Source organism: Cadophora gregata (assembly GCF_030347475.1).
Source record: "Cadophora gregata isolate MNR1 chromosome Unknown scaffold_8, whole genome shotgun sequence".
In the NCBI taxonomy this organism is placed as follows: domain Eukaryota; kingdom Fungi; phylum Ascomycota; class Leotiomycetes; order Helotiales; family Ploettnerulaceae; genus Cadophora; species Cadophora gregata.
Genome location: NW_026695931.1, coordinates 1,204,070 through 1,227,830, shown reverse-complemented (window position 1 = coordinate 1,227,830; position 23,761 = coordinate 1,204,070). Strand labels below are relative to the sequence as shown.

At 38.3% G+C, this 23,761-nt stretch overlaps 5 protein-coding genes across 5 annotated transcripts; 4 read left to right on the top strand and 1 right to left on the bottom strand.

Annotated features, from left to right (window-relative positions):
• Positions 1-13,181: 13,181 nt before the first annotated feature.
• On the top strand, positions 13,182-13,607 carry ONS95_013909 (uncharacterized protein; the record flags this gene model as incomplete). Its single annotated transcript, XM_058507558.1, has 2 exons — positions 13,182-13,258; positions 13,310-13,607. The coding sequence occupies 2 exons, from the start codon at positions 13,182-13,184 to the stop codon at positions 13,605-13,607; spliced, it is 375 nt and encodes a 124-aa protein (XP_058356727.1).
• Positions 13,608-13,917: 310 nt separating this feature from the next.
• Positions 13,918-14,280, bottom strand: ONS95_013908 (uncharacterized protein; the record flags this gene model as incomplete). Its single annotated transcript, XM_058507557.1, has 1 exon — positions 13,918-14,280. The coding sequence occupies one exon, from the start codon at positions 14,278-14,280 to the stop codon at positions 13,918-13,920; it is 363 nt and encodes a 120-aa protein (XP_058356726.1).
• Positions 14,281-14,533: 253 nt separating this feature from the next.
• ONS95_013907 (uncharacterized protein) lies at positions 14,534-14,710 on the top strand (the record flags this gene model as incomplete). The annotated part of the gene is made up of 1 exon (XM_058507556.1): positions 14,534-14,710. The coding sequence occupies one exon, from the start codon at positions 14,534-14,536 to the stop codon at positions 14,708-14,710; it is 177 nt and encodes a 58-aa protein (XP_058356725.1).
• A 238-nt stretch (positions 14,711-14,948) lies between these two features.
• Positions 14,949-15,380, top strand: ONS95_013906 (uncharacterized protein; the record flags this gene model as incomplete). Its single annotated transcript, XM_058507555.1, has 2 exons — positions 14,949-15,160; positions 15,209-15,380. 2 exons carry the CDS (start codon positions 14,949-14,951, stop codon positions 15,378-15,380), a joined length of 384 nt encoding a protein of 127 aa, XP_058356724.1.
• Positions 15,381-19,618: 4,238 nt separating this feature from the next.
• ONS95_013905 (uncharacterized protein) lies at positions 19,619-22,418 on the top strand (the record flags this gene model as incomplete). The annotated part of the gene is made up of 5 exons (XM_058507554.1): positions 19,619-19,884; positions 20,004-20,357; positions 20,429-21,061; positions 21,115-21,637; positions 21,687-22,418. The coding sequence occupies 5 exons, from the start codon at positions 19,619-19,621 to the stop codon at positions 22,416-22,418; spliced, it is 2,508 nt and encodes an 835-aa protein (XP_058356723.1).
• Between the last annotated feature and the right edge of the window lie 1,343 nt (positions 22,419-23,761).

Below are 23,761 nucleotides of genomic sequence, written 5' to 3'. Positions count from 1 at the left end.
CTGATATTCTAACTATTTAAGGAATATTCAGCGATAGACTTAATAATAATTAAGTAATATATTAATAAAAACCTAGCGAAGGGATTTATCTAAGAGTCTAAATCTCCGTAGGGGAGTAATATCTTATTCGCAGAAAAGAAAGATAGTAGATAATAAATATATATTAACTACTATTAATTAAATAATACTATAAAGAAAGATTATTATATACTACTATTAGCTAAGGAGCTATAGGATAGACTTATTAGAGCTAAGATTTTCACTTAGCTTAACTTATAAGGAGTGTATAATCTTATTAGAATAGCTAAGGGAGAAGAAGAAAAGATAGTATTTCACACTTGTTTTAGTTACTATAAGTACATAGTTATACCCTTCAGCTTAACTAATACACTAGCTATATTTCAGCGTCTAATTAATAACGTTTTATAGCCTTACTTAGATATAATATATATATACTATTTAGATAATATACTAGTCTACTTTAAATCAGAGGAGTAATATATAAAGGATATTATAGCTATTCTCTAGAGGCTAGAGGACGCTTATCTATTACTTAAACTAGAGAAGTGCAACTTCTACGTAGATAAGGTTATTTTCCTAAGCTATATAGTCACTACTATAGGATTAGCTATAGATCCTAAAAAGATTAAAGTAATTATTAAGTAGATAAGGCCTACGAATATCAAGGAAGTATAATTATTCCTCGGATTTACTAACTTCTATAGGCGATTTATTAAAGACTACTTGAAAATCGCTAGGCTACTTACGGAATTAACTTATAAGGATAAGGAATTCTACTAATCTAATAGCGCACGAAAAGCGTTTAAGGCACTTAAAGCGGCTTTTATCGCGGAACTAGTGCTTACTTCCTTTACTCCTAATAAAGAAATATATATAGAGATAGATTCTTCAGACTACGCTATTAAAGCTATACTCAGCTAACTAAGCGAAGACGGAAGATAGTAACTAGTTACTTACTATTCACGGAAACTATTACTAGTAGAACTTAACTATAATATATACGACAAAGAGTTACTAGTAATTATAGATATAATACGCAAATAGAAGGTCTACCTCGAGAGTACTACTTACGAAGTATAGATCCTAATAGATTATAAGAATCTTATTTACTTTATAACTACTAAGGAACTAAACCGATAGCAGGTTTATTAGTATAAAATACTCTCTACTATAAAACTTCGAATTTCTTATATTAAGGGAACAGAAAATACTAAGGCTAACGCTCTAAGTAGGAAACCGGAATATCTTATAAATAAAACTTACGAATCCTATACCGTACTACGGAAGGATAGCGATTCGCTAATAGTTAATCACTAATAGCTAGCCTCAATAGGCTAAGTCGCTGAGAAAATCTAGAAGGGCTATACTAACGACTTAGTTATAGCTAAATAGAAGAAGCAGCTAGGCGAAGGATTCTCCTTTACTATAAGTAGCACGCTCTTATACTAAGGACGAATCTATATACCTACTAGGGACAGGATTAAATTCATTACGCACTAGTATAAGCTACCTGCTTATAGATACTAGGGAGTAGCTAAGACGCTATCTAGGCTATCTAGGGAATACTACTTCCTAAGAATAAGGAAAGTAGTTAAAGATATAGTAGTATTATACGATATATATATCCGGAATAAGGTATTATACTATACTCCGTATAGGCTCATGAAGTCACTAATAACACTACTTCACTTATAGAAATTAATTACTTTAGATTTCATAGTTAAGCTACTACCCTTAAAAGACCTAGTTATAGGAATTATATATAACTCGATCTATATAATAACAGATAGGTTCATAAAGTACACGTATATAGTACTAGTACTTAGAATATAAGACACGCCTATAATAGCGCAGGTATTTCTTAGAATAATCTTCGTAAGCTATAGAATACTAGATAAGATTATCTTAGATAAAGATAAGCTCTTTACCTTAAAGTTCTAGAAAACTCTTATTATGCTCTTAGGAATAAAGCAGAAAATATTAACTATATTCTATCCTTAGACTGATATATAGATAGAATAAATTAACTAAATAATAGAGACTTATCTTTAGTATTATATAAACTATAAGTAGGACGACTAGGTATAACTACTCCTACTTACCTAGTTTATATATAATAGCGCGGATTAAGAGACTATTAGAGTATCGCTATTCTACGCGAATTATAGGCATAATCCCACGGTATATAACCTACTAATAGCTAGTCAGGGTACCGCGTAAGAAGCTATACTATAGGCAGGTGAGCTTAAACAGCTCTATAAAGAATTATTAGTCGATATTCTCTTTATCATATAGAGATCTGCGATCTACTATAATAAAAAGTATAGTATAAGACTAACGCTTAAGGAGGGAGATAAAATCTACTTACTTAGAAAGAATATCATAACTAAATAACTAAGTTATAAATTAGATCATAAAAAGCTAGGACTATTCAGGATTACTAAAGTCAAGGGACTAGTTAATTATTAACTAGCTCTACTAAAAATAATAAATATCTACCTAGTATTCCATATATCTCTCCTTGAACTAGTACCGCTAAGAGCACCGCCCGCTCCTATTACTGAAATATAACCGATTAATCCGAACACTAAATACGAAGTAGAGGCTATTCTTAACTATTAGTATTTCTATAGTAAACTAAAATATTTAATTAAATAAAAAGGGTACCTATAATCAGAAAACACTTAGGAACCTAAATCTAACCTCTACTGCCTTAAGCTTCTATAGGAATTCTATTAAAGAAATCTAAGTTTACTTAGAAGGAAGGGGACTTAAGGTTAGGGACTAGGCCCTTAAAGAAGGACACTAAGTAAGCGTTAGATTTAAAGGTAGGGAACTAAGAAGTAAGATTATCCTTAACAAGCTTAGAGGGAGGCGTCGAAGGATAAGTAGGAGTTATAGTTTTTCCTATCTTAAACTAATATATAAGTCGTTTAAGAGTAAACCTCTTAATATACCCCGAGGTATTATAATTATAACACTTTAAGCGAATACACTCGGAGTATTATTTCAAAATAGATAAATCTAAGAAGTAAGTATAAGAAAAGCTATAGTAGAAAGAATAAGGCTTTACGAGTTATATAGCACGCTTAATACAGAGCGCGAGCTAGATACTCTATTTTTTCTTTATCTAAGCGACACTCGATTTCTTTATAACATTAGATATAATAGATAAGGAAAATAGTTATTAGTAACTATTAACGTTTCTTAAGGTTATACTTAAGCGTAAGGACTACACTAAGCTAAGAGGGGGATAGTATTACGGACCCTTAGCGCTACAGTTCAGTTAGCACCTATATAATAATAAAACTATCAGTAGTATTATAGAGGTATTAGTACTAATAAGGGAGTAGTACTATTAATAGGGTAGTACTAGCCAGGGAATAATATAGGATAGCGAGTAGTACTACTATATACTCACGCTTTAGTAGTAATAGTTACTTAGATTATAGTAGATAATAAGTTATATAATAGATCCCTAGATCCTTAGATCCTCTTATAAGAAAACAGATCTAAGGATCTAAGGATCTAGTATCCTAAGGGATCTAAAGCGAACAAAGGTTCTATATAAGACTAGTATATCTACTATTAGATAAGAGCTTCGTGCTTAACTTTAAATAGTATTCTAATACTTAGTAACTATCTTCCTATCTACGTGATATACCTACCTCTTAATTATCAGAGATTAACTACAGCCTTCTATATTTATAGCGAGTAAATACCGGACTATTACAGGTAAAGCGATAGTATACTAGCGGGAATAAGAAGTGATCGTATTCTCTATCTAAGTCTCTAGGATATAATTATTCTTATTCTTATTTATTTTATAAAACATAATAAAGTCTTTATAATTATTAATACTATTATTATTATTTATAAGGAGAGAGCCTCTATAAATAGCGATAATACTATCTATAGGTAGAGAGTAGTCTAGGATAGTAAAGGGGAGAGTAAAAGTATATAAGTTACTTTCCTTAAGATAAGCTATAAGGTACTTATCCTACTTAATATAAGTGATAATAATCTTAGGAAGCTTATTATCTAGAGAATAAGTCTTCGCGTAAGAGGAGGGGACTAGAAGGAAGGCTGCTTTAAAGGTATAAGAACTAATACTATTAGCTTCTATATAAGCTAGAATATACTTATTATTTAAGGTATAGATTAAAGGAATAAGGAAGTTCTCTTAAGAGCTTAGAATTCGAATATTCTTGATTCTATATTATAAGAGAGAAGGTCTAGTGTTAAGAGGATAAATATTTCCTTAATAGAGCTTATAAAGGTAAGAGGATTCTTTTATCTAAGTATATATAAGAGTGCTAGACTTCTTCTTCTTAATCTTAGATACGAATTTAGCGACTATTAACTTTAGATCCTTATTAATAATAAAGTTAAACTAGAAAAGTCCGCTATTAACTTAGTATTTAGTAATATCTCTAATCAGAGCTTCTAAATATACCCGATTATCTTCATTAGTTAGAGGAGGAATAGTTATATCTCCTTAAAAGATAATTAACTTAATAGAAAGAGAAATATAGATCTTATTAGATATATTAGTACTTTTAAGAATAATAAAGTATTTAAGAATAAGCTTATTAAGCTCGTACTTAGTGATCTTCTAAGTATAAAGAATAAGGTTAACGTAGAAGAATTTATAATTATACGGATTATTAATAGGATTATTCTAGACGTATCTAACCTTAATAATAAAGGTAAAGGAACTAGCGAGAGAGAGCTAAGTAGTAAAGATCTTAATATTAAAAGTTATCTTATAGATAAGATTATTATTTATAAGAGAGATTTAATTATAAGTACTATAGACTTTATTATTAAAGGCTTAGTGAACTAAAAGATTAGAGGTAATTTATTTAGAAAGTGAGATATTTATTATAAGGAGAGTATCTAAAACTGGAGCTAGTAGATCATAAGAGATAAGAGTATCGGCTTTAGTAGGGATATTACTTTAAGTAATAGAGGTAAGATTATTATCTTCCGGAAAAGGAACTTAGAAAGTAACTTAAGTAATATTATTACTTTTAAGAAGAGGACCTTTAGTATTAGTAGTAGCTATACTAAGATCGTTATCTTTAGGAAAAGGAACTTAAGAGGTAATTTTAATAATACTATTACTTTTAGGAAGCGGACTTTTAGTATTAGAAGTAGTTATAGCGATATTCTCTATAGTAAGTAAGATATATAACACGAGAGAGAAGGAAGTTTTTTAAAGGGAATAGTAATATAAAGGAAATTAGTACTTTGAATTTAAGGAAGCTAGTAGCTTATAGCTTATCATAAAGTTAACTATAGCAAGGCAGAAGAGAAAGATATTATTAATATTAAGGAAGGAGATAAAGGTAATAATAAGGTTATAGAAATAATAAGGTTATACACTAACTAAAAGTAGCATAAAAATAATAGAACACGCTAGTAAGAAAAAGAGTAGATAGTATCTGACTTAAGCTAAAACTAAACTAGAGTAAATAATAGAAGTTAACTAAGATAAAAAATTAAAGTAAAGTTTAAATTAATAAAAGTACGAGATCTTTCTAAAAAAGTAATAAAATATACTACTATAGTAGGCTATTTAGATTACTAACTTAGCAGAAGATATTTATAAGTATTATTAAGCTAACGAATCAATAGAGTTAATCGTAGAGACGGATATTAACAGGTATAGTAAGCGATATTAAGCCTTATATTTTCTAATAAAAGCTGGGACTTACTACTTAATTTCGGACGCTAGTTCCTAAGTTTCTTTAAGGTAATTAAGCTATCAGATATAGTAGTAAGACTATCTTCTTAACCCGGGAATTTTTCGAACTTCCTTATTTAAAATCTCTACTATAATATAACGATCTTTACTATTTACTTTAATTAGACTTAGTTCTAGCTGAGATCGATTATAAAGATTAGGCGAGGCTGGATCTAGGAACTCGACTAAGATAATTAGATATATACCTTTAAGGTAATCTAGTAGCTGAACCTTATAAGTAAGATCTCTAATATATCTAATAACCTTTAAAGGTCCTACTCTCTGCGTAAATAGCTTAGTCTAATTCTGAAGTTAGTAGCTTTTCTTCTCTAGCTTTATAATCTTAAAGTAAATATAGTTACTAAAATTAGGCGAAAGGCAGTAGCTAGAATCATAGTATAATTTTATTCTTACCTAAGCTAAGGTAATTACATCAGCCGCTTCTTAGCGTAGAATATCACGATCTTTAAGGAAAATAAAATCCTCTACTATACTAAACTCTATTTTCACGTCTCTATTATATAATAGGGAATAAGGAGAGTACCTGGTAGAGGCGTTTAAAGTAGTATTTAGATAGAGTTAGATATAAAGTAAGAGTATCTCCTAGTTAGATTAATTATACTTATATTCGAGAGTATATTATAATACGTAAGCGAATATCTAATTTATTCTTTCTACTTAGCTATTTCTAGCGCTATAATAAGAAGAGGTAAAGATAAGAGATATATAAGAGAGTTAGAAAAGCTTAGTTTAAAATTCTAAAGTAAATTTAGAGTCTTTATCTAAAATAATAATATCTAGTAAACTCTAATTTAGAAAGATAAAGGAAAAATACTTAGCTACTTACTATAATGGACTAATCACGATAGGCAAGTTACGTGGGTAAGGCTGACGTCGCAAGGCTGCGAGGCTAGATTTATACGGCGAACCTAGGACTAGCCTAGTTAGCTAGCGGCCGCATCTCCCCTACTTATTCTCAAGGCTCCTTAGGAACCTCTTCCTCTCGCTGTCTTTTCTACTTTATATTGTAGCTACCAATGAACATTCGTTGTACCGTCACACTTACTCGGATATTATAGTAGTTATCTAGCTAGTAAGGTACTTTACGAATTTTATAGCCTTATCTATAATAAAGAGAATTTTATTATTACTCTACTTTAATAAAAGGAGACTTTTAAGGAAGTTAAAGAAAAGAACAAAGAGTAGCAGATTTAGATAAGGTATTAGCTAGAGAGATCCTTATAAGTGTTATCTACTAGGTTTAGCTTTATAATAGATAGGGCAGTTAGTAGTATATTCTTGAATTCGCTAGTATAGTCGAGGAACGTAGAGTAGTAGATAAATTAAGGAATAAACGCGATCTGCTCTAATATAAGCTCGATTATTATAAGCTATCTTAAAGATTTATTATAGATAAGACTAAAGTATATATACACGCTTTATATTACTATTAAAGAAGAATAAGAGCTTAGAATCAGGATCTAGATAGTAGTATTAAAAGGTATTCCGCAGTTTATCTTAGTTACTTTAAGTTCTTTTATTCTATTTAACTAAGAGACTATAAATCTTCTTAAAGACCTAATTAATAAGGAGAGCTTTTATAATAGCCTTAAGGAAAGTAGGCTTAATACTAAAAGTTATAGTAACTCTGCTTTACGCTTCCTTCGTAGATATAGCTATATTTACTTAATCCTCTACAGGCGGTGTTACGCTTACCTAGTCCTCTATAAGTAGTACTACGCTTACTTAGTCCTCCGCGGGCAGTACTACACTTACTTAGTCTTCCGCGGGCAGTACTACACTTACTTAGTTCTTTATAAGTAGTACTACGCCTACTTTCTCTGCAGGCGATACTACGCTTACTTAGTCCTCTATAGGCAGTGCTACGCTTACCTTATCTATAGTAATCTCCTAAATATTATCTGGAAATCTAACTTTCTTTTTACTATAAGATCTAGTTTAAACTAGAAGATATAATATATAAGAAAGGATAAGAGCTAAAGCTGTTTATATAACAGAATAAAGAGCTTTTTAGATCGGTATCTAAGATAAGGTATCGATATTAATATAGGACTTTCTTAGTTAATAAATAATAGTTATAAAGGAAGTGAACTTTTAAAGGAATAGATACTAATTTACTAGATAGTTAGACTATTTACCTTGAACTACGCTCTTATCTTAGAAGGCTTAGACTATTAAGCTATAATCTATATAAACTATAAGCTTCCTGCTATTAATAAACTATAGTAATTTCTATAGAGCTTAAACTAAACCGCTAGTCTCTAATTCTATAAGCTAGTACTATTATTCAGCTAGTATTAGATCTTTAGATAAATATAAGACTAGTCTTTTAACGCTATTATTACTAATTTAGTAGATAGTAATATTATATTCTATTTCTTTACTTCTATTAATATATAAGATAAAAGGCTTAGAGAAGTCTAGAAAAGCTAAGGTAAGAGCTAAATATAGATAGTCTTAAAGAGTCTTAAACGTATCTTTATATTCTTAGAGAAGTATCTTATCTCTATTAATAGACTTTAGAAAAGTCTTTTTCGTAGTATAAGTCCTACAAGGCGTCTTTTTAATAAGACTACCCTTGAAGCTTATAGTCTTAGCTATTTAAAGCGGTCTACTAATAGCGGTATAATAAGGGATAAATTTATAGTAATACCTGAAGAACCTTAAGATTATATCTAACTCTTATAAAGTACTAAGGAACTAAATAGCTCTAATAGCCTCTACTTTTTCCTTTACTATACTTATACTTAGCTAATCTACCTAATAGCCTAAGGCCTTAATACCTAGTTAAGTAAAATAATATTTAGATAGCGATAGTATAACTCTTAACTAGTATAAGAGAGTTAGTATAGTACGAAGGTCCTTAATATAAGTATTAATATCCTTCGAGAAGATAATAATATTGTTAATATAGACTAGAATAAATTACTAGAGGTATTTACTAAAGAGTTTCTTTATATAATATTAGAAGAACGCGAGAGAATTAGTAAGGCCTATAGTACTAACTATAAATTATTTATAACTATGATATTAAGTAATAAAAGCTATCTTCTATCGATCTTCTTTAAGTATAAGCTACTAGAAAAAGCTTTTTATAACGTTTAAAGCTAAAAAGACTGAAGTACTATTTATAGCTAATAGAATATTATCTTACCTTAGTAGAAGATAAGTATTTAGAAATAGCTTAGTATTTACGCGGCGAAGATTAATAATAACTCTAGGCTTATTATTATAGTAGACTATAAACGCTAGTAATACTACTAGGTAAGGCTTCCTTAGTAGAACGTCCTTAATAATACTTATAACTTTAAGAGGGTCTAGAATTAAATCTATATTCTGTTTATTCTTTACTAATATATTAAAGAGTACTTACTTGAGATCGTTTAAAGGTACGCTTTCTTTAAAAGGAATAAGTATCTTAATACTATTATTAAACTATTCTAATTCTTTATAAAACAAAGGGCTATTATCACAGATTACTTCTAGAATCTTCTAGTAAGCTTCCTCTCTTTATATTTTAGATATATAAGCCTCGGAAATATTAATATACTCCTCTATTAGTAATACTAGAAATAAGTAGCTATCTAGAGTCTTTTCTTCTTTATCTAAGCTAAGAAGTTCTAAACCTTAAAAGACTTCTATAAAACTTAGATAGACTCTAGTAGGTTTTAAGTTATTATTAATATAGTCTAGTAGTTCTAGGATTTATTCGTGTATTATCTTAATAGAAGTGAGGCTGAAGTTAAAGTAAGAGATAAGCGCGGTATAACTATTTATAATACTTTTAATAAGGGATCTGAATATATTAAGAGCAGAGTTACCTTAAGATTTAGGTATTATTAAGTACTTGTTTTAATATATTAAAAGGAGTTAGTATTAAATCTTTAGGTTAACCTTAATACTAGGATAAACTACTACAGATTCTATAGTATATATAATAGCTTAAGAAACTTCTAAAGTCTTCTTTATTATATAAGAGAATCGAAACTTTTCAGAGTTCTACTAGAGGTAATCTATATCCTTAAACTTCTTCTTATATATAATATTTATATTATTTTTCTTAAGAAAAGAATTCGAGAGTAAAATATTATATACTAATTAATCTACTAAGTAGACTTCCGCTTAGAACTAAAAGATATTCCTTTTAATTAAGTATAAAAAAAAAGAAGAAGTATATATTCTAATACTATAAGGCCTTAACTAATACTTAAGAGACTAATTTTATAAGGTCTTATACGGATAAGTACCTTAAGAAACTTCTATTATAGTATCTCGCGTGATATTAAAGAGATTCTTACTCTAAAGTTAAGGCAGAAGTCCTAAGTTATACCTAGTAGAGAGAATAAGATACTTTAAGCCTTTTAAAAGAAATTATACGCTTATCTATTAACGTAGTAAATATATTAAGGAATAAGCGCTAGTAGAGATAATAGCACTAGTAATAATAGCGAAGGAGTTAAAGTACTTATAGAAATAGAATCGATAATAGATAAATTAAGCGTGTATTAATTTATTAAAGCGATATTATAAGTAGTAATATAGTTATCTTTTAAAAAGGTTAGATCTTTAAATAAGGAGGTTACTCTAATCTTAAGTAATCGCTTAGACTATTTTCCGGTTTAGTAGACTTAAGGGATAATACTTTATCTATTATCTATATAGACTCTATAATATATATCTCCAATTAGTATATCTCCTATAGCGTGTTATTAACTACTACTATATCCTTGTATTTAGTTATATAAGCTAAGACTTACGTAGTGGGCTTCATGTTATTCTTTCTCTTATATAAGTTAAGTAGGTACTAAGGATTAATATAAGCGAGAGATTTATAGTAAGTATAAGAGTAATAAGGTCAGAAAATATTTAGAGTAGAATAAGCTAGGACTACTAGAACTGCCGGGACTACTAGCGTTAATAAGGTAGCTTAAGAGTCGCCGGGCGCAGTTAGTTTTTAATCTAAAAGTAAAATAGCTAGTTATTCTATAGTAGCCTCTAGAATATATTATACTACTTCCTAAGGGATAAACTTAAGTTATAAAGCGCTATAGACCTATAGTTAGTCTCTTAAGTCAGTAGCTCTACGATTCTAATTATTAAAGTTCTTTCACTTATGCTCTACTACTACTGTAATTATTTATTATACCTCTTAGAACTAGTTTTTCGCGGACTATTTAGCGTTTATTACTTTAGTTATAAACTCGTCTATTAAAGTATAGTTTAATAAGTATATATTCGACTTTAAGATAGGATCTAACTTAAAGTAGATTTAGTAAACTTTTAGTCCCTTATCTACTTCTCCGGCTTTATTATATAACTTAAGCTTTTTTATAATATATTCACGGGTATCTTTTATAGCTCTATCCTTACTATTAAATCTATACTAGAGGTCGTTAATAGCTTAGAGAATCTAAGAAAAGTCTTTACAGAATCGTAAGCTAAGCTTCTTAACTTATAGGCTTAGGTTAGTGTTTATCTTAATTCGAACGGAAGCTAGGAGGCTATTAAACTAGTCTTAAGCTGAGTTCTTTATTATAAGAGGGAGTAATCTAAGGATTTATTAGTCTTTATAAGTAGTAGCTAGGTAGTTGAGATAGTTTAAGTAGGAAGTAATAGGTATAGTACTATTAAAGGTTATATCTACAGCTTTAATATATGTAGCTTATATTTCTAGCTTAATAGTACTTTTAAGCGTAGACTTATTATAAGGAGAAGTATCTACTTCTAGTTAATAGCGTAGGGTAATAATAAGGACTACAGGGTTATCTTCTTCTAGTATTACTAAAAGGCTCTTTTAAAAGCAGACTATAAAAATCTGCTAAGTATTACGCGATCTACTAGAGTAAGTAAGACGTATAACGTCTATAATAGTCTTAGTTTCTAAGTTAATATATCAATTAGTGCTAGCTGTCCTAAGAGCTACTATAGCTATTTATAAGTCCGTCGGACGTAGAATCTCCTTAGCTTCTATAAAAGTTTTATCTCTTTTAATATTAGTAAGGTTATAAACTATTTTAACTTAAATAGCGTTTATAAGCTATTATTTGAAGGTATATATAGCGATATTATCTAGGTCTTAAATTACTAGAGTTACTATAATATTAGAATAGTCGTTAGAATTAATTCTTAAGGATATTTCCGTTCTTTTATTATTAAACTTTTCAGGTTCCTAGTAAGCTAAAAAGTAAGCTTTTCATAGGAAAGGTAATAGCTAGTCGGAAGTGCTAGGAGTAGAGGATTATATAATAAGTGCTACTAGTACTTTCGGTGCTATTAGTAAGGCTAAAGTAGATCCGGGGGAGGATACTTCTTCTAGTGTTACTTTTTCTAATATATTAGGTATAATTAATATCTCTTAGCTAATTCCTTCTTTTTCTGTATTCTTTTACTCCTTTCTTTTTCAGTAACCCTAAGAGCTATAAGCTAAGACTAGAGATATATCCCTTTTAATATAACAAGTAGTTCTTAGAGCTACTAGAGAAGTAGAGAGTTCACGTTTAAAGAGATCCTTAGATAATAGTTAAAGAAGTATAAATAAGGTTAATATTAAGCTTAAGCTACTAGGTCTACTAGAGCTAGAGACGAATCTACTGTTTTTATCTCTACTCTTATACTTCTTCTTCTTATTATTTGATATTTAGCCTTACTATAAGGAGATAGTTAAGAAAGAGAATACGCTAATTCTATTCCTTATACTTACGTGAGATCTACGAAGTCGGATATCAGATACTAGATAAACGGTAGTATAGTTATTCGTGTAGAGTTGTTTAAGTATAAAACGAGGTTAAATTTAAGGATTTTAGAATCGATTAAGTTTTAAGAGTTATTAGAATTACTATTATATAAACCTTATACTTAGTAGCTAAGGGGAAACTCAGGGGCTAATTATATAGTATTAGTACGTCTAAGGAGAGAAAGGAGAAAGAGAGCGTAGGGCTCTCCTAATGTAGGTAACTAAGCTAGTGCACGTGACCCATAATATGCCCTCACCAGACACCTATAGGCTAAGTAGTTAGGGGGTGGGGGGGCTTTCCCTCCCCTCGTGCTTGTGCTCGTGCTCCCTTGAAGTCCTGCTACTTTGAGCCCTACAGTAGCAGCGTGCTGCTAGACAGGTACGGGACCTTACTTTAAAAGAATCAAAGAATGATAAGCATTGGACGGCTTCCAGGACGCCGAACTCCAGAAGAGGGAGTGTAGAAACAAGACTGCCTATACAGGTAAGCCCCATTTTACATGAGTCTGCCAGAGCGTAGGTGTCCGTTAGTTACGAATTCATTTCATGAGTCGATGTGCTACCTAGCAACCTAGGCATTATATTTCTTTATCTGCCGATCGACACCCAAAAAGAACCGGTTGTTCGTGTGGGATTTCAAACTGGCTCGGAATAGACATGATTCAGGACCCGAACCTCGAAGGCATCAAACTGTCGGCGAAAAAGCAGTACTGGTTCTGTGCTGGGCCTCGTACGTGCGTGCCAGAGTGCCGACAGGAAACTGAAGATGAAGCTGAGCAAACCAGCTCTGTAGGTGGAGACAGTACCTACCTTACAGCACTACCCGCCCCGCTACCCCACCCTGCCTTTGCTACCTATGTGCAGTACAGCAACTTAGAAAGCAAGCCGTTGGAGCAGCCGTGGGCCATTCATGCTCGATTCGATCTCGCTCTTGCTCTCGCTCTTGCTCGTGCTCTTGAGGCAGAGCGGAAGAGCTGCGCGTCTGGCAACGGCGTAAGGGAGATGAACGGGAAGTTAGCACACCACATACCACATACGACGCTGGTCAACCACCAGGAACTCTTCAAGATACTCGAGTCGTAGCTCAGCTCTTCTACCCCGGACCTTCGAGCCATATACTCGTGAGAGACAGGACAGGAGAAGCAAAACTTGGGCAGATCCTGATGAGCTCAATCACCTTGAATCCTGAGAGTACTGCGTATGACTATATTGTCTGAGGATGGGTTCGACTATAGTGAGTAATATTCTGGACAAGATCCGCTCTGGTCAGCACTGGAAGTGGCGGCACATCTGGAAGCGTCTTACCTGCGCGTCTCGCAGAAGATTCAAACAACACCTCCCTGGAAGACACAGGGATAGTGAGAGGATGGCAAACAATATCCCATGAAGTTTATCAATGCTTACCAGCCTCAGATCCCCAATCTTTGATACAGAAGCAGACTGGAACATTGTTACTGAACCAGCGCGAATGGAAGACAGGTGAATGTGAGTAGCGGAGATTTCCTGGGAGGGAGCTCAGGAGCCAACAGAATGCTCTGTATCCGAGGCACGCCTCAGAATTATGATGATTGAAATGCCAGGCTGGATTAGAAAGAACTTGTTCGATTACATAACGAAGGTACGCCAAGAGAGCTTGGTGAACTGATGTAATGTGGTTGACTTTGGCATCTGGGCGAAGGATCTTCATGGCAAGAACTGGTTCAAAGCAGACGAGGATGTTCACGACTACAGTCGCTTGCTGGACATCGAACCCCATGATCTGGTAAGTGCGTTGAGCACAAGACTCTCCCGGTTGCTTGCTGACTCTTTGGGCCCCTGTCAAACCTGACTTTTGATTCCATGCAGGACCTAGACCCAAGGCTCCAGGAAGACATGTTCACTACAGGAGAGAACTCCCACGGCTGTGGACATGCCCCAAGAACGGTATACAAGATTGATCGAACCACTGCTGTCAACCTTTTCGTTCCCATGAGACCCAGTTTATCCATCAAGCCGACACAACGGTGGACATGATCATCCTCGAAGGCGCAGGATCAAGTCTGCGAGCTTCAGCTGTCAAGGTCATCAAGAAAGATAGTTCAACCAGGGAATCCATGGCTGAGAAAGAAATCATTGTCTCTGGTGGTGCATACTGCTTGCCACATTCGACGTTCCCATTTGGGGCCTTTGTGGTTATGCCAGGCTAGATGAATACCTGAAATCGAACCTCTCTGCCAATCGGCTCCATGGGAGCATGGACGCGATCCCATGGGCCTTGGCCCGTCCAGCCGAACGTTGAAATTTTCTTAACACAGAGTGAGTGCTACGGTGGTCCGAAGCAGTGTGGCATATTTCCTGGTGGAGAAAAGACCATGTCTTGTCTCTCATTGCTGAGCTCATCCCCCCAAATCTCGAGGCGAGGTAACTCACAAGCCGGCTGATCCCATGAAAAATCCTGTTGAAGATCACAATTACCTAGCCGAAGAGCTGGACATTTTGGCCCTCAGCGAGGCTTGTAAGTGCGCGAATGAGATCATCACACAAGGGAAGGGTACCAGAGCCATAGGGGATGGGAGCTGGCCGACTGAGTCAACCTATCACGAGAACACTGAAAGGGAAGAACTGGATACCATACCTGAGGGAAAATGCAACGACACGTACGTTTTAATCTCCCACCACCGTGACGGTTCTACATTAACCTGCAGGATGGGCACAAGCAATGATACCGTCCTTGACGCAGCGTTCCACGTTCGTGGCGTGAACGGACTTCGAGTTGCAGATATCAGTGTGATGCCACTCTTGAATCAGCACCACATCCAGATTCCAGCTTATACAATCGGTGAGAAAGGAATGGATTTGGTTAACGGAGCTTTCTAACCCCTGTATGAGGACGTGCCTGAAGATCTCAAGATGTAGAAAGGCAGTGAGGAAACAATGGTGGTCCTTGGTGGAGATAGCAATTTTGGCATTTAACTAACTGGGACCCTAGGTATAGTATGGAAGGTACGATGATGTAAATAAACACGTATGAGAGATTTTTTTGACTTCCTAGCTCCGAGGACGACGAGTAATGCAGAGCTCTCATTTTTAGCAGTCGTGAATATATGCCTGTTTTCTCACGCTTCAACGTCTAGAATAATCATTGCACATCTGGAGCGCAAACCAATCTGGACTGAATTGAACGCCACCTAACGAGAATTTGACACTTGAAACCCCTGGGTAAGCTGGCGACTGGGCGAGACATGAAGAGCATGACGTGTAGTATCTTGACTGGATGGACCTTTGGAGTCCAGGCACGAAGTTGGTCCTACTGAACCCATTCCGTAAGCAGCTTTCATACTGTAGTATCGGGAATATGGTACAAGGAGTGCTCATTGCCATACATCATCGATTATATCTTCGCTCGCAGGGACTGGGGCGCGCTCAAATGCACGACACCGCTCAACAAATTTGTGCTAATAGAGAAGTGAGTAGAAGGGCTTCTCCGATACCATTGGTACAACAGGGGAGCGATATAGGCCATTATGTACGTGTGCTTTTGTGCGCAGGGCTGTGCTCCTGGTCGTATATCATTTCCTTGCAGGATGTAGATGTTGTGTTTCTGCAAACAACACTGCCTCGCTTGTTCTTGATTCTCGCTTAAATCCGTAAACAAAATGTTCAGACCTGCAGATCGATTAGCGAGGTCATACCAAGAAGCACGAATGATGTTCAAAATTTGCCTGTTATACATGAAAAACCACTGCACGGGTGATTCTCAGTCGGGATACTTTGTCATAGGACAGGAGAACAGTATGGGCAGTGCTCATCTCTCCGGTGCGGATCCACCGACAAGGAGAGGCACATCGGGTGCCCATTCATATATGTCATTAGGGGCATGCTAGACATTTGGAATTTGCCAAAAGCCATAATATGACCCCTTCGTATCGCTCAAAACTGTGCAGACCCGTGCCGTGACAGCGCCTCTTATCGGAGCGGGCTCCGGCCGCACAGGTACTCTCAGATTGTGCAAGCTTTGGATATTATTGGGTACGCTGAATCAACACATGTTCCTTCTCTAATCGCTCTTTGAATTTATTGCTAATAGGTTTATTCTCTAGAATTCCATGCTATGATAGTACGTTTGCCAGCGAACAAACTCCTTGGCTTGGTGGTAGTTTCGAATAGCACATCAATGGGCTGCACTCGTCTCCTTACTGCAGTTGTAAATGAATTACTAATATTTCTTTCCTCTGTAGTGAGAAGGTCGTTCTGGACCCAAACCAAGATGCATGTGTCTTCCGAGGGGCGTCGAAGAAGGGTTTAAGCTGCATTGGGATTAAGTTGTCAAGTACTACGATGCGGCAGTGGACTGGACAGCTGCAGCGTTCTAGGAAGACCTCTGGTAAACATACCCGGACGCAAATATCATTTTGACAGTTCCGGATCCAGAAGATGGTACCAATCAGTGGGAATGACGATTTGTGACTGGCCAAATGGCCCAGGCGAATGGCCGGTACGAATGCTAGAAGCCAGGCTCATGGTACATTCTGTTGTCAAGCAAGAATTACCGACAAAGAAAGCATCAGCAGGTAACTCAGAGAACATGTCGAGTACGTGAAGAGGCTTGTTTCGAAGCACCGGCGCCTTGTACTTGGACTCGGGGACGACTGGGACTCACTGTGCCCCTTTCGCTTGGCTTCATTTTGACTACGATTAGTGTAAACGTCCCGCGGATGTCTGGTTTGATTAGGTGTGACAATTCCCGTGGAATATGGATAATTGGCGAGAAACTCACGCATGCGGCGTAACGCTATCGCTGGACGAGAGCATTCATATACCTACATGCTGCGTCTTGTGGAGTACCTGGGTAATGATTTACGATATTGAAATGAAGTACACTACCTACCGCTGTGTTGCCCAGAGTCAGTCATTTCAGAGCAGACAACTGAGATCGATCCTTAGCAACCAGAAGGACTCTGACCAAGTACCACTATGACATCCATCTAGTACAGAAGTCGCGGAAGCTTACAGTCTCGAGTCAACTCCCTGGCGGGGTAAGATATCTTGTGCCACATGTGCAACTTGCTGCTTGGTCTGAAAACAATCTTCTTGACGTGAACATTTGTGATACATACGGAACATTGAAGCAGTTTCGCATAGCCCCCACTATGACCATCCACACTATCCCATCTATTCAATCCCCCATCGATGACTCGAGGCTTTATCTGATACATTTGAGTTGCCTACCAAAGGGGGGTTTCCTTTGATCTTTCGGCCTCCGTAAACAAAATTCTCGCTTAAACTTTTTGTTCTGCTGCGCCACCAAGTGCGAATGGCTGTGGCATCTTGGCGGAGTCCATCGCGGTCGATGATATAAATCACCCAGGACTTATTTATATGCGCCTGATATCAGACATGGAAGGCACTACAACATAACGGAAGCAATTCGCTTCCTTACTTGTTTGGTGAGCCACGAAAGCTGATCCTTTGCCACGCGAGAAGAACGTAGAATCAAGGTGGCTTGCCGCTGCTTCCAGGAGCAATTTTTGGTTATAACTGTATGATTCCCATAAGCTACTTGAATCAATTAGTTCGCATCGTTATTTTTGGGTACCGCGACAAGCCCCCGCGGTCTAGCGCTGTTGATGAGTCTCTCCCTGGTCTTCCGGTTAGCCTGCGACTTCTAACATATCAAGTAAACACAACCTTCGTACTTCAAGAGCTAGTCGTAGATTAGAGATATTACACACATGCCAGATCTACAGCCAACATAGACGTTAACGCGCCGGAAAAATCGCGAAACAATAAACTCGCAAATTTGTTCTGTCCTGCTGCTGTAAGATTGGACCTGTAAGTACCTACTAGCAGGCGGTTACCGGACCTCGCTCTACTGTAGCAGCCCGAGCCTGAACGAACACCTGTATCGACAGTGTAGCATCCCACCTACCTAATACCCTGCCCATTCGCCACCTCACTTCATCCCATGGCACAAGTCGCATCAGCATGTCTGCAATGAAGAAGATGGAAGAGGAAGTGCGGCAACTTAAGACCCGGCGAAATTGGACCTTAGTGCACAAGCTGGAGTGTGTTGTGTTTACTTCGTTACGTTCAAGTTCAAGTTCGCGTGCCCCACCAGACCTCTCGCAACTCCAGCGTAAGTTACTGTAGCTAGGTAGACAAGCCCCGCGCCCTGACTCGCGATACACAAGGAAATCTGCCGAGGCTAGAACGTTGTACTGAGAAGTCTGATTGTTTCTTTGTGACTTGGCTGGCAGGGCCGAATCTGATGCTGATGAACCATCCGACGAAAGTTTCAAGTAAGTTAATGTTGGCATGTGACAGCATGGTGATGGATATGGTTATGGTTGTGCGCTGCCTCGAGTACATCTCGCAATTGACCGACCAATGTTATCCGCGAAGCAAACAAACAGCCATGATCAATTCCCAGGTACTTGTAGGTAAGGAGGAGATACTGGACCAGCCGCGGTTCTTACTGTACCTATAGTAACATGTAGGAGAAGTCTCACAGCATGCACATGCAATGCAGCCCGATGACGCACTTGAGCAAGTGCAACTAAACTTACCTACTGTAAGGTAGGTAATCCTAGGGACATTACTGTATTACAGTATTATTCCGAGCAGCTACATAATGACAAGCTTTTTGTTACTTGGCAAGCCACACCAGGCCAGGCTTAGTACGACTGTGGCATTGTTAGCCACGACGGAAGACTGACAGAAACAGCTGTCGTTGCAATAAAATGTGGTATTGTTTCCACATAAAATAGACTCCTAGTTTCCCTTGACTTGATATATATTCACATGTTCATCTGCAGAGGCGAGACGAAAGAGAAAATGTAAGTTCTGCCAAGACCTCGGCTGAGCAAGCGTACTGTACCTGAAGCAAGGCAAGGCAAGGCAAGGCAAGGCAAGGCAAGGCAAGGCAAGGCAAGGCAAGGCGAGGCGAGAACAGACAACGACCGCAGCGCTCGCTGTGAAACTCCCCATCTTTTGCTATTTTTCCATTCTGTCATCGCATCCGCCGATTCAGTCCTCCAATCCCGCATTTTTTATACCGACTTCTCAAGTATACATGCATTCCTCGAGTAGATAGGCCATCGATCGGGACAGCCAGCATGTCCTCTCGACGTCCTTCTTCTCCCCTTGCGGGCCCCTCCGCCAGCTCATCCCGAAATCCCTCCACCGCCCAGCATCAACATCACGATCACACGCCGAATACCCCAAGCGGTCTGCGAGCATCTGTAACGCTTGCACGCTCCCCAGAGGATACGACGAACCATCAAGGTTTAACTACAGGCACAAGGACAGCGCCGAGCAGGTCAGAGTCAGAGTCTTCGCCCAATACATACCCAACACATCTCGTGGCGGAACCAGATGCACAGTAAGTATTGGGATAGCCCAAATTATGTTTCTTCGGAGATCTTCCCAACCTCCTATAGACCTGTCACTTCTTGTTGCCAAAACGTCCACGTACAAGCCATTACTAATCGCCGTCACCAGAGACAATCATAACCTTGACGGCCATGCACACGAGGCATCTGAGTTTGGAAGCAAATTAGCGGACGAGACAACAGCTCTACTACGAAAACCCTTTGAGTTTGTAGTTGGAACACCACCACACAGCGGTCCCTGCAACCATGGGACCTTCAGCCCCAGGCTGGAGAGCCGGGCCGACAGTATACGGAGTGGTCACAGTGGGTATGGCTTTGGCGGATCACCGCCGAGAAGATCTGGATCTGGAGAGGGAGGCGCAGGAATACTCGAGAACATGTTTGGCTCGGGCAGAGCAAGCAAAAAACTGAGCACCACGAGCTATCTGGCGGAGCGGCACGGAATTACGAACACAAGAGTAATGTATGTTTGTTTGGACCTTGGAATGAAAGGTCGTCTCCACCTATAATCTGCTGATCTATGTGCCTTTTCAGGTACCTGACTTATTACGTCCCCTTCTTTGCTTGGATTCGACAATATCGATGGGTGCATCTGCAAGGGGACCTTGTAGCTGCCCTTACTATGGCATCCTTCTACCTCCCTATGGCGCTATCCTACGCTTCCAATCTCGCACATGTTCCGCCGATCAACGGGCTATACTCGTTTGTCTTCAACCCCCTCATTTATGCTATTCTTGGGAGCTGCCCGCAAATGGTTGTAGGCCCAGAGGCAGCTGGCAGTTTACTTGTGGGAAGTGTCATCAGGTCCAGCGTGGATAGTGGGAAGTCGCCGGAATATGATGAAGCCATGCACGCAAGAATCGCCGGCGTTGTTACAGGCATGGCTGGAGCCGCCATTTTTATCGCGGGCCTCACTCGACTAGGATTCTTGGATAGTGTGCTGAGTAGACCATTTCTGCGAGGGTTTATCTCGGCCATTGGTTTTGTTATTGTGGTTGATCAATTGATTCCGGAATTAGGACTTGCAGATCTTGCGGAGGCTCATGGTGGTGTTAGTCATGGTAGCAGTGTGGACAAGCTCAGGTTCCTCTTCGGAAACATCCAGCATTCTTCCAAGATCACTGCTACTGTTGCAGGCGTGAGTTTTGTCATCATTATGGTGTTCAGGTAAGCTAGAGTATTCTCAAGGAGGGTTACCTTTGTGGTCTAACAGGTCACAGGGAAATGAAGAAGCGTCTGCAGCCTCGTTACCCTGGAGTTGCATATATTCCTGATAGATTCCTCGTCGTTGTGCTATCGGCGATTCTTACCTGGCAGCTACGATTGGATCTTTCAGGTCTGGAAATTCTTGGTGAAGTCAAGTCGAGAACTGGGAATCCGTTCCCATTCCACTGGCCATTCCAAGTTGCCCATATGAAGCATATTCAGGAAGCGATGGGCACTTCATTCCTGATTGCCTTGCTTGGATTTTTTGAGTCATCTGTTGCCGCCAAGAGTCTTGGAGGTGGAGACGGGAAGGACGGTATCCAAGGGATTGCATTGAGTCCGAATCGAGAGCTGGTCGCCCTAGGTGTTGCAAATCTTGTTGGAGGATGCTTCTGTGCCCTGCCTGCATTCGGCGGCTATGGAAGAAGTAAAGTGAACGCAAGCACAGGAGGCAAGACCCCAATGAGTAGCATCTTTTTGAGTCTGATAACAATCATTTGCGTCTTGTTTCTGTTACCAGCATTTCACTATCTACCAGTCAGTGGAGTGTCCTCAATCTTCTACTTCTAGACTGATGTGTCTACAGAAAGCCGTCTTGTCCTCCATGATTACAGTTGTAGCGTGGTCTCTCATCGAAGAAGCACCACATGACATTATGTTCTTTATCAGGATACGAGGATACACTGAGCTCGGATTGATGACGATCATATTCGCTGCAACAATTTTCTACTCTCTGACTCTAGGAATAGCCATTGGAGTGGGACTTTCCCTCCTCTCTGTGATTAAACACAGCACTCGTCCTCGTATCCAGATTCTGGGTAGAATACCAGGCACCAACAGGTTCGAGAATGCTGAGGATAATCCGGAAGAGAACCTAGAGTTCATTGATGGCTGCTTGATCGTTAAGATTCCCGAACCGTTGACTTTCGCCAATACAGGCGATTTGAAGAATCGGCTTCGTCGACTCGAACTTTACGGCACAACGAGTGCCCACCCGGCATTACCCAGAGTTCGCTCCCCTGAGCACAATAAAAACATAATATTTGACATTCATGGCGTAACTGGTCTGGATGGCTCTGGAACGCAGGTCTTGGAGGAGATCGTTCGGAAATATCGAGATCGCGGGGTCCGCGTGTTCTTCACACGTGGTCCGGTTGAAGGGAGTCCAATATACGAGCTCTTCCGCAGGAGTGGGATTCTTGAAATCTGTGGCGGAAAGGAACATTTTGTGGCTGACGTGGGTGAGGCACTACGTCTAACCGAACAAAATAGTGACCACGGGTATGTCAATTCTGCCGATGATGAGAACGGAGGCTAGAATCATGTTGTTCATAGAGGCATTGCATGAGTTGCGATTTGCATTCCATGCTTGGATTTGCAGCGTGGGTTTGGTTGTATACATGGCGTTTCATGGAGGTGGTGACGCTAAAAGTCATCTGGATTATAGATCTTTCCCGAACTATGCTCGCTTGATGGATCTTTCCGTCACTGCTACCAAGGGTATCTTGTTTTTGTGCAGTCATTTTTCCTGGCGTGCCTTGGGCCTAGCATCCTTTTTTACCCATCGCTTTTTGTTTCATGCGCTTCAACTCATTTCCCTTCTTCCACGGACTGTGCTTCCTAGTTGAGTCACTGCTGGTAAGACTTGGTTGGGCGGTAGCACTTATCTCGGCTTTTCCATTCGACCATTTTGATTAGAGCTTGAAAAGGTGTGCTCTGTTAAGAAAAGTTTCACCATTCAGAAGCCCGCATGGGCTCTTGGGAACAGCCTGAAATGGACAATATGGATAAGTGAAGTGGCCACGCAGTTTTCCGCAATTGCACGAAACAGCCGGTACTGGTTTGTGCCCATGCTTTGCATTTTTTGTCTCTTCCATAATTTGGCAGGCTCCTAGTCATGTTTCTCGTTGTGGTATTTTGGATGAGCACGTCAGATGATATGCAAGCGTTCGAATTTGGCTCAACGAGGAGTTATCCCGACTGGAAAGTGATAGCTGGGCACTTTATGTACAGGAATGTGGATTCTCTAAATTACTCTGTGTTTCATGATCCACGATTTCCCACAGATGTATCCGCATGGCGGAAATCAACGCCGCCTCGCTGCTCAACCCCAAATGGATTTCCACTACGATCGAGACGACCGACGACTTATTCTCCTTGTTTGTCAACATTCTTGTTGAATGATCCCTAGATTTGGCAGGCTCTAAGTATGACTGGAAGCTGGAAAAGGCTGTTGGGCTGTCCTCAACAACACTTGTTCATGGAGGGCAGAATAAGCTCGTGTCCATTTCGCTTCGTCGCTTTCCGAAAACACCTTGCATCTATCTGCGAGACAGAGAACGCGTGTTGCCGGTTATAGGGAGCAATTGTCCTTCCCATTCTGGCCAATCCCTAGTGGTTTTAGTGGTGGCGCGGTGGACTCGTAGCAACCCCATTGTTAGCCTTGAACGATGGACCTACTTCCGCACCGCTACTTGCTCTGGCCACGTAGGAGCAGGGGATGTGTTGCAAGCCACCAATACTGATCCGATGTATAAGTACGGAGAGGTTTTGAGTCAATTGCTCGCCCTAAACTTTTCACCCAGCAATTCTTCAAATACTTGTATCCAAACGCCGATCCAGAACTTCCAAGCAAACATGTACCTTAACACGGTGGTCCAC